This window comes from Cupressus sempervirens, chromosome 3 (assembly GCF_028749045.1).
Source record: "Cupressus sempervirens isolate cs-2001-9-10 chromosome 3, ASM2874904v1, whole genome shotgun sequence".
In the NCBI taxonomy this organism is placed as follows: domain Eukaryota; kingdom Viridiplantae; phylum Streptophyta; class Pinopsida; order Cupressales; family Cupressaceae; genus Cupressus; species Cupressus sempervirens.
Genome location: NC_143120.1, coordinates 321,061,356 through 321,077,781, shown reverse-complemented (window position 1 = coordinate 321,077,781; position 16,426 = coordinate 321,061,356). Strand labels below are relative to the sequence as shown.

The 16,426-nt window shown below is 37.5% G+C and overlaps 1 protein-coding gene across 2 annotated transcripts in view; it reads left to right on the top strand.

Annotated features, from left to right (window-relative positions):
* Positions 1 to 3,870: 3,870 nt before the first annotated feature.
* Positions 3,871 to 16,426, top strand: part of LOC149566284 (NAD(P)-binding Rossmann-fold superfamily protein) — a 206,992-nt gene continuing 194,436 nt past the window's right edge. For both annotated transcript variants that reach the window (XM_089819692.1, XM_089819691.1), the window contains exon 1: positions 3,871 to 4,047. In XM_089819692.1, the coding sequence (XP_089675818.1) occupies positions 4,028 to 4,047 (20 nt within the window). In that variant the 5' untranslated portion in view covers positions 3,871 to 4,027. The remainder of the gene's footprint in view (positions 4,048 to 16,426) is intronic.

Sequence of the window (16,426 nt, the reverse complement as noted above, 5' to 3'; positions counted from 1 at the left end):
AAAGAAGTCTAGGATAGTCTAAGCCCATTTTATGGGTGCCCAATTTTGTCTATTGAATTTGAATGTACTAGGGGTTTATGGGTATCAATTCATCTATAGAATTTATCAGGCGATATATGTATAGGTTGGATTCAATTATACATTTTGCATTCGAGAAAGGAATGAAGGTTTTCTTTACTAATTTTTGGTAACAAGGGACTTTGAACATTTTGATCACTATATATAAACATATTAGTGGCTTGCCATTATTGCCTAAAAAAATAATAGCTAATTCTTTTTTTAAAAATGCTTATTTATAAATTAAAAAATTAAAAAATTCATAACATGTCTTTATGAGTCGAAGTCTCTTAAAAAATTTAAATAATCTGAATTTTGTAATTGGTAGCATTTAGAGGTAAAATAGAGGCACTCAATATGATAAGGCCTACACTTTAGACTAACATTCAATACAAGATAAAGAGGGGATTCCAAACATAACTCTTAATATAATCCAAGTTAGATTACCAAAACCAAAAGGGATGCCAATACTAAACCCAAATTATAGCGAGGAAGTATGCAAGCAAGTCCTCTTTTATGCAATGCAATTTTGATTAAAGAAATGTAAATGTAAAGGTGAAATTGAACCAATTGATAATGAAAAGAGTGAGATAGATCTAGGTGATAAAAATATGTAATCAACCTAGTTAAGATATGGATATATGCCTAGACTAGAAGATGCAATGAATGATACAGTGCTTACCTCAAAATATGTGAGTGAATATACATTTTTGCTATTAAAATCATGGATTTACACCTGTGGCTGAATTGTTGATAGTAAATTCGTGACTATAATAGAAAACCTATAAAATATTATTTTTTCAAGGCCTTAGAAAGATGTCAACTTGATGGTAAAGTGTTGGAACACTTTACAAGATGACAAACATGTTCTTGAACATAGTATAAAGTTCAACCCAACTTCTTTAGAAATGTTTCGGCAAGTAGTTTCCAGATTTCTAGTCACAATTCAGATATCCTACTCCTAAAAATAGTAAAACTTGGTTTTTATTTTTCTTTGGTGAGTGATTGCCTTGGTTAGGCCCTAGATTATGGAATCAACCTTCAAATTGAGATGTAAAAATACTAACAAAGGAAATTCTAACATGTAGTGGAATTGGATATAAATGAAAGATACAATTACCTTTGTAGATGCAATTAAATTTGATATGTCATCAAGTATGCAAATGTAATAGCCTTGACTCAAAGAAACCAAAAGGAAATCATAGAAGTCAAACCCTCATGAAAGAGAATGTATGTGATGTGCCTTGATGAGGAATGATGAACATTAATGATTTGGATGGTAGATATCCTCCTTAGAAGCCAAACTCCACTACCACCTTGAAGGAAGAAGCTTGATGTAAGAAGGAATGGTTGATCTTGACGAATGTATTGAAGTGCCTAAAAAATGCTTGGTTAAAGTCTCATGTATGTGTGTGCTTGATCATGTGTATGAATGATGAAAATGAAACTCCCAAGCCTCTTTATTTACTAGGTTTTAGGATAAAAAACAAAGCGAGCTGACTTGAGAACAAGGTTAAACAATTTAGAAATCATAGACACTTTAGGCCCCAAAATTAAAATTCCATGGGGAAAAGGTGCCTGGATTGACCTATTCCCAAGGTGACCCAAAAATAGAGGTCCTTGAGGTCTTCAAGAAAGTACAAACAGATCTAGAAAATAATGAAGTTGTCGAAAGATATGAAAAAAATATATGATAAAATAGCACCTAAAGGGCCATGTCAGAAATTGAGAGAAGACTTTAAAATGTGAGAAAGCTTGGGAGAATAACGAGAGACAGAAAACCACACTAATGAGTGCTAAAAGGTATCAAAATGAAGTACTTCCATTTTAAGATGGTACATATAGAAAATCAAATTGTTGAATAATTAGTCAAACTTTGAGTGAATGGAATATACTAGCTTAAAGATAAGTCATATCATGTTTTGCAACTAAGATTATATATCTTGCAAAATCTAATATGCTTCTACATATAACTTATGTCAACAAAATGATAGATCATATAGTTTGCTCCTAAAGAAAACTCACACGGTCTCATTAAAATGTAAGCACAAAACCTATGAACTATAAAAACTATTTATCTACAGAATATCTAATTCTAGATAAAATATGTTTGAGAAGTGATGGCAAGTCAAAAAATATTTATAATTAGGTTATTTAAGATAAAATACTTGTTGTATTTCAAAGTTAATGTATTTAATTATATATTTTAATAAAAGTATGAATTTATATTCTCATATTCTTAAATGTTTAAATCAATCATGGTGACTTGATTGGTTGGATTCCAAGTTGTATTTTGTCCTCTACCTGTTTTGGCACTAACCGACTAAACCCAATAAGTCTTTGTTTAGGTGGCTTTTGTTGTTAAAAAAATCTTGTTATGGGTTCTATTTTATCTTCTATTAGTATTGTACCTCATTTAAGTTCTCTTTGTCTAGTTCCTAAAATTGTATCTTTTCTTTAATCGTAAGTATGCTTGTCCAGTGTGGTCTTTGTTTTTTGGATCCCTCATTATGTGGAACTTCCACCTATCTTTACTTGGACCAAAGTCCTTACTGGCTATGTTGACGTGTTTGATGCAAAATGATTAAGTTTTAGTTTATTATTTTAGGTCAAGTCTTATGGCTCCTTTGGAAATAGAGGAATGATGGAGTTTTCCAAGGTAAGAAGATGAAACTTATCAGGGTTAGTGACAAACTCACACATCATTTTATCATGACACATGTATTTGTTGTGCTAAAGATCACCAAGACCATATTTATGATCCTCATTCAGAAAGGTGCCCTTGTCATCTACAAAGATAACATCCAATCAACCCACTACTTTAATACAAATAAGGACAAAGGCATTAAACATTGAAAAGAAAAATGCAAAGATAATGGAAACTCATAGAGTAGATGCACCTAGATGGGAAGCAACCCACCCCTTGTTTCCTTTCCCACAAATCATGGAGAATGCAACACTAATATCATTAGGTCATGAGACTCATGACAATCTATACAAAGCTTGTTCCTTTTACACTTTAGTTTTAGAACTCCCACAACATATCTTTTTGATATGGAAAGTGATATAAACTGATAATAATTTGATATATTCTTAGATGTAAGAGTTGGATCAAATACACTTTATTTTATTTTTCTATTTGTAGTCTACTGATACAAGCATGTAATGATGTTTATTTAAATATCTTTCATATTAATTTTTTTTTCTATCTATTTAATTATTAATACTCTTTTAACATTTTCAACATTAATTTATTTTCTAAAATTATACTAAATAATATTTAATTAATATATTACTTACTTTATAATTATTATAATAGTTTTAGTAGAAATCTCATATTTTTTTACTATCAATTGATGAAACTCAAAAACTATTTTCCAAAGAAAAAGTCATAAACACACATCTTAATTGTAACAACATGTACTAAAAATATTATTTGAAAGACTACAACACTAAAATTTTTAACCAATAAAATAGTTCTAAAACAAAATAAAAAAAATATAAACATAATAAATAACTTTATATACTCTACAAAATATTAATTTTATAACAAAATTTAAAAACAATTAATTTTATCGGGCTAAAACAAGTTTTAAATCACTACTTAACATTTATAGGGACAAGTAGAACCCATAGGCCTTTTTATATACATAAAATTGTCTAAACAAATAAATTTAAACTAAGTCTGTATACGCTTAATCATAAAAGCTGAATGGTAAAGACCGCGAGATATAGTTTGACGATTTATTGTTACGATATTTTGATTGGTGTGAGCAATTTCCTATTTTCTTTGAATTAGTGGAAGACGATATCATCTTTCAGTTTCTGGAAGGCAAGCGAAGAATGGAGACCAATAACACCACGTAATACTCATCTGCTGCTGAGGAAACGGAGAATTTCCGCTTTGCAAGGGAAACTGTGATTAGCTAGACAATGGCTTGCTCTGCAGTTTCTATTCCCTCCTGTTCCTATGGTCCCAAGCAATATCAGGTACTTTGTGTTTTGTTCAATATCTCAAGCTTTACGTAAGAGAGCTGTGATTTTCAATAAATTTTAAAAATGGAACTCACCCAAATGCAGAATTATGACAGAATAAGAGAAATCTTAGAAAAATATTCATGGATGTGCTTAACAGCGAGTTGCGATTTTTAATGGAACAGACAAACTGACCATATGCAATTGCAAAATAATGCTAAAGAAAATAGCTTCTTCTATATCAGTGTTGCAACCCCAGTCAGCATGAAGTTGAAGTTTCAAAATAGCCCGTATAATTGTTGGCCAAAATCTTTCACGTGCTACAAATTGAAGATGAAGAGCAATGGATGGTTAGGAGAAAACACCCAGGATAAAGCTATCATGCTAAATGGTAGATTTCTGTGAATTTTTTGCCAACCAAACCAAAAGGTCTAAAGCTACGAATCATTTCAGAGTTGTAATTGTTCAGAGAGATGGCACAAGCTAAAAATATACATCCACAATGATGAATATTATAATCCCAATTACTTGTTTCCTTTGATTTTCTTTTAGCCCATAGAAGGGTTTGAAAAGAGGAGTCGTTTGCTACTTCATTGCGCGAAATTGCTGCCGCCAAAGCATTTGGTTCTTTTTGTCTTCCATTCCTATAATAGTATTCTTAGTAATAATTTGTATTGAATTTTGTGAGTTTCTTAGGTTATCTTTATAGGGTCCTCTGCAAAACGCCCTGAGAAGTTTTAAGTTTTCCAACTTCTATAGTAACTAAAGTGTTAAGATAAGGAAAGTGAATGTCTATCATAAAAGTTATGATATCAATATAACAATTGGGAGCTTGTATTGCCCTTAGATTGGTAGATAGATGATTTTTAATGTCCATGCGGCTAAACATAGCCTATGGGACAACCTTCCAACTCAAACAAGTTTTAGTAATTTGGTTCTTTGTTTGATGATGAACCGACCTAACTTCTCAATGTTCTCCTCACTCAATAAGTTGTTGTTGGACTAACTGCCAATGCTCCCCTTCGAGATTTGTGGCATGGCTTAATTGCCTCCCGTGTTCTATAAGTCTAGTGGTTATCAGGCATTTACAAGTTGATCTTTAGGTGCATTGACAACTCTAGCTTGTAACAAGTGGTATCAAAGGTTCGTTATAGGTTCAAATCTCCTTGGGAAACACTAAGCGGGGGGGGGGGGGATTGTTGGACTAACAATCAATGTTCCCCTTCGGGATTAGTGACATGGCTTAACTGCCTCTTGTGTTCTATAAGTCTAGTGGTTGTATTGAGCATTGAAAGGTCGATCTTTTGGTGCAATGAAAACCCTACCTTTTAACGATTGTGCAAAGAGCTGTTAGATATAATATCCACAAATTTGACCTTGCTGCCTCTGCATGTATTGCATTCTAAAATGAAGTGTTGTTCTGTTTCCACCTTTTGTAGAACATTTAAACTCCCTCATCCCTAGTCTCTTTTGGCCTCTTCCAATGTCCAATCTCACAAGGGAGTTGATGAGAGTTGTATCCTATGTCACAGGGTTCGCCGAATTTTTGGCTTAAGGTTCGAAATTCGGCGAACCCATAAAAAATGTTAAAAAATCATTAAGTTTGTTATTAAATTCATCCGAAACTGGTTTCTTGTTGTTTTGCATGAATTCGTTTAATATTCGGGTGTTTTTTAGAGTTTTTTTGCCCCAAAAAAGGATAAAATAATGCCATTCATCGGCTAAAAATGCAACAGTCTGAATCGTGGATGGACAAACTGATGATTGCTGAAGGTTGCGGAAGGGCAAACTCATGGTCGCTGAAGGTCGCACCCGAAGATTTAGTTGTCTGAGACTTGGAGGTCGCATTTGGCATCTCCATTTTCATCAGCTACCTGTTTTCGTCCAGTGACTGCGCCTGTGCAACTGCGTTTGCATTTATGCTTGGGTCTACATTTGGTCGCCTTTATTATAATTAGTGTTATTTTTATTATTAGGTTTGGATGTTGGCTATCATTGTTACCAAACATTTTAAATCTAAATGTTATTATTATTTTTATTATTATAAGATTATTATAGTAAATGTTGTTTTTATTATTAGGTTTCATTATTTTATAAGATTTTAAAATATATATATGAAATGTTAGTTTATTATTTTATATCAACCATTCAAAATAAATATATTTTATGTATATTTATTTATTTTTATGTACAGTATTAATGTTTTCTATGTTTATATATGATTATTACTCTATTTATTATTAATGTATTTTTTAAATTTATTTATTTGTAATGTTATAGTTTTATTTTATTAGTTAAGATCATATTTAATTATCATTTTACTTTTTTAGGAAACAAATAGAAAGATATTTTTATATTTTTTAAAATTACATAAGGTGAATTTAATATCGAATTTTTTTCGATTTTTTTGACTTTTCGAACTTCATCCGAACTTCATAGTTGCCGAACTTGAACTCGAACTCGAACCTTGTGACTTAGGTTGTATCTGAGATGTGCAATACAAATTTTAGCGCTCCAAAAAATGTTGGCCTCTATGTACACCTTTTGGAGTTGATCACATGTGGGGTTGAAATCACTGGTATAGTAAGTTTTTTCCCTTCCAAGCCTATTTCCCCAATTTCTCCTGTAGAATTTCTCCATAACGAAGACCTTAATTTCTTTATTATATTCCGTTTCATCAATATGTTTCAAAGACTACTTTAGGCCATCTACCTTCACCCATTTTTTGGTTCCTTTTAGATAGCTAATGAGACAAACCATAGCAAGTGCCCCCATAGGGGTGGCCTCCACTTCACTTAGCATGATATCATATGAATAGTGAAATGATGCTTTTGATTTCAAACTTTTTTGTGATCCAAGACTTTTAAATCCTTTCAATTTGCTTCCATTGTAAGGCTGAAATGTTGTTGACCCATATTTCACATCCATAAAGAACAACTAGCATAGCTATAAGACTAAACAAAGTTTGCGTAGTTTTTCAATCCCAAACTTTTCCCTCACGACACCTATTTTGAAGCCCATAAAATGCCTTCCATCCTCCTAATATTCTTTTCTTTCTACAACCTTCCTAGATTAGATTTTTGTTGAAGTCAATCCCAAGGTATTTAGTTTGTACTTTGCAACTTCCTCAAGAATGCTGCCCTCAAAATAGAACTCATGCCGATGTCATTTTTTACTTTTAGAAAAATCATGACTTTAGTCTTACTAATATTGACTTGCATTGCTTCCATTTTGCAAAAGCACTCAAGAGAGAATAAATCTTCTTGCAAACCACAAGTAAATTCGGCAACCAAAATGAGATTGTCTGCATAGAGGAGAAGCCTTGTTAAAAGTTCACGTAACTGGATGCCCTTACCATTTTCCATATCCAACCATTCTTCAAGTTTGTCAATATATAGGCCAAACAAAGTAGATGATAGTGAACAACCTTGTTTGATCCTTATATCACTCCTAAAACATTGAAACACCATCCAAAGTTTTGATTTTGGCTTTCACCTCGTTGTAAACTATAAACTATAGCTCTGAGATTTGTAGGGATCCCAAAGCTTGTCCTTCGGGACAATGTCGAAAGCCTTTTTAAAGTCAACAAAGCAACAAAAATCCTCATCCTTTCTCTCCCATGCTTTTTTAATAAAGTGCCTCAGGGTGATACAATGGTCAAGTGTTTTGGTCTAAGACTAGTTTGCCCTTTTGCATTTTCCTTGGTCCATTTGCTGATTCTATATTCTATCACACTACTAGAATGTTACGCAAATAGAGGGTTGATCATTATTGTCCTGTAGTTGGAGGGATTATTAACATCACCACTTAAAAAGGGGGTATAGCAAGACTAATCGTCCAATCTTTAGGAATCCTATGCTGGCTAATATTATTGAAGATTTCCATAATGTATGATGTAAGGGTTCTCATGCCCCACTTGAGTAACTCTTCTTGAAGTTCAGCTAGGTCTTTTGCCTTACTGATACCCAACTTCTTAATTCCCATCTCAACCTCTTGCACAGTGAAAATATTTGTCATATTGTTGACCAAGGGTGGCAGGTCTTCCTAATCTTGTTGTTAATAATGTTTCCTAGCATACTTAAACCATTGAGTGCTTGTAATAACATTTTTCAATTTCTTTCAATCTTGGTTGGAGTTATTTCCAAAATAGTTCGGGGTTATTTTTACCAAGAAAGATTAGCTCCTCTCTTTTCTTCTTTAGGATCTGCTTGTACACTTTAATGTCGAGACTTGTTTTATTAGACTCTCTTAGCTTTCTCCTACCCATTTTGCATTCATTATCAAACCATGCATTGACTGGAAAACAATTTATTTCAGATTTTCTTTGCTTTGATCTTTTGCACTTAGAAAGAGCCTTGTGAATAATATTTGATAACGCATGGCTATTAACATCATGCACGTGCATGCCCTCCCCTTATATAGTCTCTCAAGTGTAGTTCTGAAGATGTCCCTATTTACTGAAGTCAAAAGAATTGTGCCTTGTGAAGGTGGTTGTTGAGGGCATTGATCTTTTGCCCACACCAAATTTATGTACAATGGTCTATGATCTGATTTAAGATCCCATATATGTTTTTCAATCACAACTTCCTCGATTCTTTCATATCAATTATGTGAACAGATTGCATAATCAACCATGCTTGCTGTATTGTAGATGTTGCAAGTGAAACTGCTCGATTCAACTATCTAGCCAAACCATTGCAAATTATTATATCAAAAGTACCACATAAAGTGATTAATTCTTCCCCAAAATGATTGTAACCTTTAGCATTGTTTAATACTTTTTCTACTGGTGTTTACTTTTTTCTGTGAGCCAAATAGGATTCTTGTTTGCTTTGTAGCTGAATATGCTATCTTGGCCATTTGCCATTCTAGCATTGAAATCACCAACAAGGAGAACATTCCCCCCGCTGCAAAAATACAACATCCTTTTTTAGAACAGCAAAGGATCTTTGAGATCTAACCACACATTTTATAGATTTTAGAAACCTGTGGGGCAAAGTAACATGCTGCGATCCTAAGAAGACTGCTGTTTTTCATGGTTTTGAACCATATGAACTGTTTGTTAGTGTCGTCCTTTGCCAATTGAATGACATGTCCTTCCTTTTCTTTTACTACAACCATCATGCCTCCATGACCTTTAACATTTTCCACTGGCTCATTCCACATTGCCAACTTCTAGTAGCCTTCAAACAACGGAGTCTTACATCCCTCGTGTGCACGTGTTTCTGTGAGACAAATAATGTCTTTGCCTTCCACGATAGGGCCCAACCCAGGCCCATGTCTCCAAGGATAACCCCTACAATGTCAACAAACTACACTTAGGGAGGCGTGGGCTGAACTTGATTGCTGTTTGTGTTGATGTGGTAGACTTGAAGAGTTTTTATCCCTCTAGGCTATAAGTGAATGTTGATCTTGTCGCATAGTTGCCCAATGATCTTGTTGAGCATTGTGGCTTCTTGAAGATAAAGTGCAAGACACCGTTGATCATAGTAACTAAAAAAATCATAAAGAGAGAAACACTCTTGGAACAGACAGCAAAATCTCCCTCTGATCTCATAGTAGATAGGGCAACGAAAGATAAAGTGAGTCTCAGTCTCAATCTCATCCAAAGTACATAGCTTATAGATCCACTCTCCGCTGTCAATATGATGATTGGTTTGAGCCTGAAGATAGTGAGAGCCAACTCTGGACCCCACGGAGATATGCAAGGCATAAGTCCACCGCTGAGAAAGGTAGCTAGGACGAACAATAATCTCGTCAGAGATCTCCAAGAAGTGCTTTGCATAAAAAGACATCCTCGAATGTAAACCCCTAGGCAGGTTAACCTAGGTAGTGGCAATGTACTATCTATAAATGTGAAGTTTGACATGCTCATTTAGCTCCTATTGTGAAGAGAGAAGATGAGCAGGGGCATTCAGCGAGAACTGGTAAGGGGGAGGTGGTCAATATCAATCCAAATCGATCCCAACAAAGAAGAAGTCTGCGCATACCAGCAGCAGGCACGAGAACCAGCTTCAAAACTTGCCGTAGTAATCGAAGAGCAATATGCTAAGTAGGAGTTACGATCCCGTTCACTCACCAGATTCGCAAAACCACACAGATGATGAAGGAACCAAATCAGGTTAAAAATGGTTGTGATGTTGAAAGGATGAGCCCTGAACTTAGCAAGAATGATACTATGAGGAATAAACCTGTGACATCTAATGATGCAACGCAGAAGTAATGTTTGAACCCGCTCGATTGAGGCTCAATCAGAACCAATGAGAGATGGACCCCAAACCATAGACCCATAAAGAACTGTCGGTCGCACAAGGGAGTCCAAGAGGGATAACTTGGAGGAGGTATCTTGAAAGTAATATCTAAAGCACTGTTTCTTAAGCAAAGCAAGAGAGCCCATACCCTTGTTGACTCTAGGCCGAATCGCCGGTCTCATGCTAAACTATGGTCCAAAGAACTTACCCCCTAGATAAGTATAAGAGGAAGTGATCTCAATCTCCTATCCCTGAAAAAAGATGTGAAGATGAGAAGTCTTTAAGCTATTAAAAATCATTAGCCAAGCCTTACTCAAGTTAACCACAAGTTGTCGTTGATCACAAAAGGAAGCTAAGCCATCAAGGAGCCTTTGTAAATTGTTTGGACAGGAAGCAACAAGAACCACTCGTCTGCGAAAAGAAGAATGGAGATTAGGACCTAGTGTAGGTAGCAACCATCACCCGGGAGAGAAGACTTTAGAAGGAAGTCCTCAAGCTCATCAATATATAACCCTAACAAGGTAGGAGAGGACATCCCAGCTTGACCCTAATGGTGCTATGTATTGGATTAGAGAACCCCTGAGGAGTTTTGAATCTACCAGTCACAATCTCATATAATCTCATAATGGCGGTAAGTAACATCTTAGAAATCTCAATCTCCCGAAGTCTATCTGTCGAACAAAATCAAAAGCCTTGCAAAAATCAACAAAGCAATAGTAAACCTTCTCATATTTGTGTCTAGCCTCCTCAATAATAGTCCGCAAAGTGAAGATGTGATCCAAGGTCTGATAGTCGGCCCGAAAACTAGCTTGCCCTCTAGCCCTACACCCTTTCTTGTCAAGTTCACTAGATAGCATAGCATTGAGGGCTGTTGCATAAAGTTTGGCAAATGTGTGCCCAATTATGATGGTTTTGTAGTTCCCCGGATTAGGGAGTGGACCGATCTTGTGGATAGGGTAAATTAGATGCCTGGACCAAGAGATCAGGAAACCGGTGCAAATTACTCTATTAAAAAGAATAGAGAGATAGGACCCCAAAACTAAGGCACCAAACTTGACTAACTTAGCCTGGAATCCCTCTTCATTCGCAACTCTGCTACATCTCATGGATCTGATGGCCTCAAAAATGCAAGAAGGGTTGAACATGTGGCAGAAAGGAGGTGGAATGTGGTGGATAGAAGGCTGCCCAGGGATGTCATAAAGTGCTGTGGTGTGCGAGGTAAGGGAGCAAAAGTGGAGGGTGACAACGGGGGAAAAGAGTGCACCAAAAAAGCTGGGGGTCTCGGATTAGCATGGAACAAAGGGATTTGCATTAGGAAGCGGTGAAGGAATGTTTCTTCCTACGAAGAAAGTGAAGGAAAGAAGAGCGCAGGCGAGTGAAGTTGGGAGAGTGAGCCTCAAAAGCAAAATGAACAGAGTAATGGAAAGCTTTGCAGTCCCTATCGAACCATTGGTTCATAGGACAAGTATTACAATCTTTACTGCATAGGGGTAGCGAAGGATGGTGGGGAATGGAAAGGATGGCGGACTCCTGGATGGCAGACACAAGCAAGTCAAACATGGAGGTGGCCTCACAAGAGTCAGAAAAACAGACAGGGTTGAGGAGTCTCGAGAGATGAAAGGAAAAGAGCTCACAGTCATTGTTGATGAAGCAGAAGCAAATGGGCGAACGGGTAGTGATAGAAGAGAGGTGAGGTGACAAAGGAGGGGGAAAAACAAGGGGGGAAAAGGCGAGTATGAATATTAAGGAGAGCATGATCTACAAGAGAAAGACGAGAGATGGTGAAATTGTGGATGCACGGGATGGAGGAGGGACAGGTGAGGGCATAATAAAAAATGCTAGCACCACTACGATGAGGCCAACATGTGAAGAGCTCAGATCCAAGGAAGCAAGAAAGACCGTTCAAGATCACAAGACCAGAATACTCGCATAGCTGAAGTAGATGGCAAAGATAACAAGAGAGCTGTCCAAGAGCATCATCAAAAGAACACTGAAACCTCAAAGAAGTTAGATCAATCTTAGTGGAGTAGATGGAATCAAAGCTACGGTCATAAAGCGGAGTCTAGAGTTCCCTGGTCCTTGCATTGAAATCACCCAAAATAATGACATCTCCTAAAGTAGCAAAATGAGAAATAGTCTCGCTAAAGTTAGTGAAAGGGTCCTCGTCATCGGTGCCATGGATAGCATAGTGTGAGGAAGCTGGTGGAAAATAACAAACAACCAATAAAGAAATCTCTCTGATAGTGACTCTTACAGTCAATGCAGACCCACAAGAATTTGGAAAATGTATCAGAGTGTACAATAGAAGTGCCGTTGAAGATATCATCCCTAATCAAACGAGCCACTCTGCCGAAACAACGTACCCCACCTGAAGCATGAACCTCCTCCCTACATATAGATAACCACTGATAACCCGTAACCCTTGGAAGATGACGTATAGGGCTCTCATGAGTTTTGGTAATGACAAGAATATCCACGAACCCCACAGTATTGTGCAAAAGACCGGGCAATGACCATAAAGAGCTATTACCATTCCGGCGGTTAACAAGAAGGGAACAACTAGGGGTCTCCCTCTTGTCCGACTGTTGGTTGGACCTTCATTTGGCCTTGGGGGCCTGTCTCTCTTCCCAACCACTGGGAGGGGGGGAATCCCAAATAACTGTTTTGAGATTTCTGATAATTGTCCATTTAGCCCCTCGCCTTGCCTCAACCACAACACCATGAGCATGTTTCAATTCTGTAACTTGAGCCTTTGTGAGATCTTCATCTAGGAAAATCTTTGAAGGGAGAGAGAATAGCTTCCTCTTAGCACGGAGAGCACAGAGTTTGTCAACGAGTGAGAGAAACCAGATAAATAAGATGCCATCATGACCCACCCAACACTTATCCAACATGATGTCGGCAAGACAAAGTTGATCAAAAGGAAAGTGCGTCCAGCTGAAAGAGGATCCAAAGTAGGAGGGAGTCCACTAACTCGTAGGTTGAGCTCACGAGCCCGTCTTACTCGCTCATCCTCAATCTTCCCTTGAATTATCTTGTCAATACTAGCTAGAGGCGTAGTATCTATGCTACTATAGAGGGATGCCCATGACTTTACTTTTTGTTCGGTTTTAGAGATTAGAGAAGAATGCTTTTCTGCAATAGCTAATTGTTGCTCTTTGATGGTATCAAGTCCCTCAAGTTGTGTGACAATGGAGTGGATATTGATTTGCAGACTTGTTGCCTTTGTAATGTTCCCGTTATAAAATAAATCATTAATCAAACTATTGTTAATGGGCCGATTTATTTGATATATCTTGAACCCATTTTTATTTTTGTTTCTGTAGTTTGTGTTGCCGTCGGCTATCTTTGTACACCCTTGGAAAGTTTTACCCGATGGGTATTTAAATACGGCTTGTAGGTTGCCATTAGGCATGCATTTTGGATTATTTCTTTGTATTGCGAATTCCTGTCGGAGTTCTGGTCTGTTCGCCATTTCAGAAGTGAAAGATCTTCCTTATTTGGCTCGTGCGGTTTTAGAGGGATTCAACCCTCACCCTATTCCATTGTTGCACGTAACTCTTTGCTTGGATTTGCAAATCGGAGAATTATTTTCAAGTATTATTGTGTCTGGATTTTATCTAAATCTCTTGTGTTGGTGTATGAACAAGATTGCATTCATAGTTGGTGTTTTATCATTTCTGGCTCAAGCACCTACTTGTACGGTTGCAAGAACATCCTTGTACTGTATTTCATTCACCGTACGGCCAAATTGGAGACACATCCTCACCACCGTACATACTTTCCTCTAGTCTACTATACGAACAAGACTTGGTCACTGTACTTCCCCCCTCTCTTGACATTGTACGGCCCCCTCTCTTGTCCACCGTACAACATATTGGTGACCATCAGCATACTATACGGCCTATACCGTACCACCTTCATCTCGACTGTACATCCTTGTTTGGTCTCCGTACAAGTGTTTTTTTTGCACTTAGGTCTACCGTATGGCCTCGACTCAGTGTTTGCACATCGATCTAAGAAGAGTTGCAGGTACGGGTCATTACAGTGGTATCAGAGCTTCAATCTTGCCAGGCTGTGGACAGTGAATGAGAGTTTATAGTCAGAAGAGGACACATTCCGTTGAAAGAATGGCTACCAAACTGGAACTGATAGCTGCCCAACTTGTGGCACTATTGAGAGAACTTGCTAGGAATCAGACATAGATCACTGATACTTAGCGACTCTTGGAAGAGACTCAAGAAATTGACATACAATAAAATATCCAGAGAACAAAATGGTCACAACGCGGACTTGGTGTTGAGTAAATCAAACTCTCATCCTTCCATGCCGTCTTTTCCCCCACGAACAGAGGCACTGCACAGAGGGAAACAACCAACCTTTGAAGAGATGCAAGAACAACTGAGAGAAGATTGGAAGAATGCAAATTTTAAAGAAGATATATCCTACAAAGATTACGCAGATCTGAGAATGAGATATTTGGGAGGCAGAAACCGAGGATACTTTAACGATGATCTCAGAAGAAAATTGAGTAAAATAAATCTGTCTCTATTTGACGGATCTAGATCCATATCTGCACAAGCGTGGGTAATAAAGGCTGATACTTACTTTCAACTTAATCCCATGTCAGAAGAAGAAGCAATTAAATTTGCGACATTGCACTTGGAGGGAGTTGCGCATGAATGGTGGCATTGCGGTGCCATCACATTGGGGCATGATCAAATAAATACTTATGCAAAATTCACTAAGAGATTGATAGATCGATTTGATGGTAAAGATCCGAAACTCAATTTTAAAGATTTGGCACAGCTGAGACAAATGGGATCCGTCGACTAGTACATTGCAAAATTTTAGGAAATCTTTGTTTTGGTCACAGACATTTGTAAAAGAAGATGGGTAGGGCTCTTTATGGACGGACTAACAGAACCAGTGAAAGGTTGGTTAAAGGGGTTCAATCCTACCACCCTGTAGGAAGCCATTAAGAAGGCACAAAGTATAGCATCATCAACTTCATCCTCGCGAAGTTAGTCACATTCCAAACTACTGGTGGTTCTGAGGGATAGAGATAATAAACCTCCGCCCAAGAAGCCATCATTGGACGAAGCTACCAGACAAGAGCTCCAAAGGAAGAAACTATGTTTCAATTACAAGGGGCCTTGGGAACCGGGCCATAGATGCTTAGGAAAAGGGAAGATCCATTACATTGAGATCGTGTTTGATGATGAGGACGAATAGGAAGAAATACCTGCTGAAGACAACCAACATCATGACGACGCCAACATGGTTAGTTTGAGCCATATGAAAATAATTGCAGTGTTGGTACAACATGGAGGAACTATCGCCCTAGTCGGTAACTCGAGGTGCACAGTGTTTTGTGTACGGGGAACCCTTCAAGGACAAAGGGTTATGGTGATGCTCGATAGCGGAGCTACGCTAAACTTCATAAACTCCTCTTTGATCAAGGTTGCCGGAGGGACCCTCTTGCCCTGCACACACTTTGTTCCTCAACTAAGTATCAGAATGGCAAATCATACGGTGACCGAGGATTTCTTGATAGTGGACCTTGATGACATGGAGATTATTTTGGGCATATAGTGGATGGAAACACTAGATGAATACACCCAGAATTTCAAATGGATGGATTTCACTTTTGCTGTCGATGGGAAGAAGATTGTTCTTCGTGGAATGGCAAATGAGGGTCCAGAGGAAGTTTCTGCACATTGGATGGAGGCAACATTTTGGCATGATGACATTGCTTGGGCCGCAAATTGTTTTGTTTCGGTGGAACCTATAGAAGGGCAACTGACAGCTTCCTATGATAACGATCTCTAGAAGATTTTGAGTGACCATGATAAAGTTTTTATAGACATTCCTCCCGGCATACCATTGCATCGAGGGTTTGAACATACTATCGAGTTGGAAGCAAGAGCCAAAGCGGTCATAACCACACCGTACCACCATCCCAAGAAATTCAAAGATGAAATAAAAAAGGTGATTCAGGGACTGCTGGAGAAAGGATGGATTCGTCCCAGCTCTAGCTCATTCGTGTCATCAGTGGTATTGGTCAAAAAGGAGAACAGGACAATGCGCATGTGTGTGGACTATCGTGCATTGAACAAAAAAACAATAAAGAATAGATACCC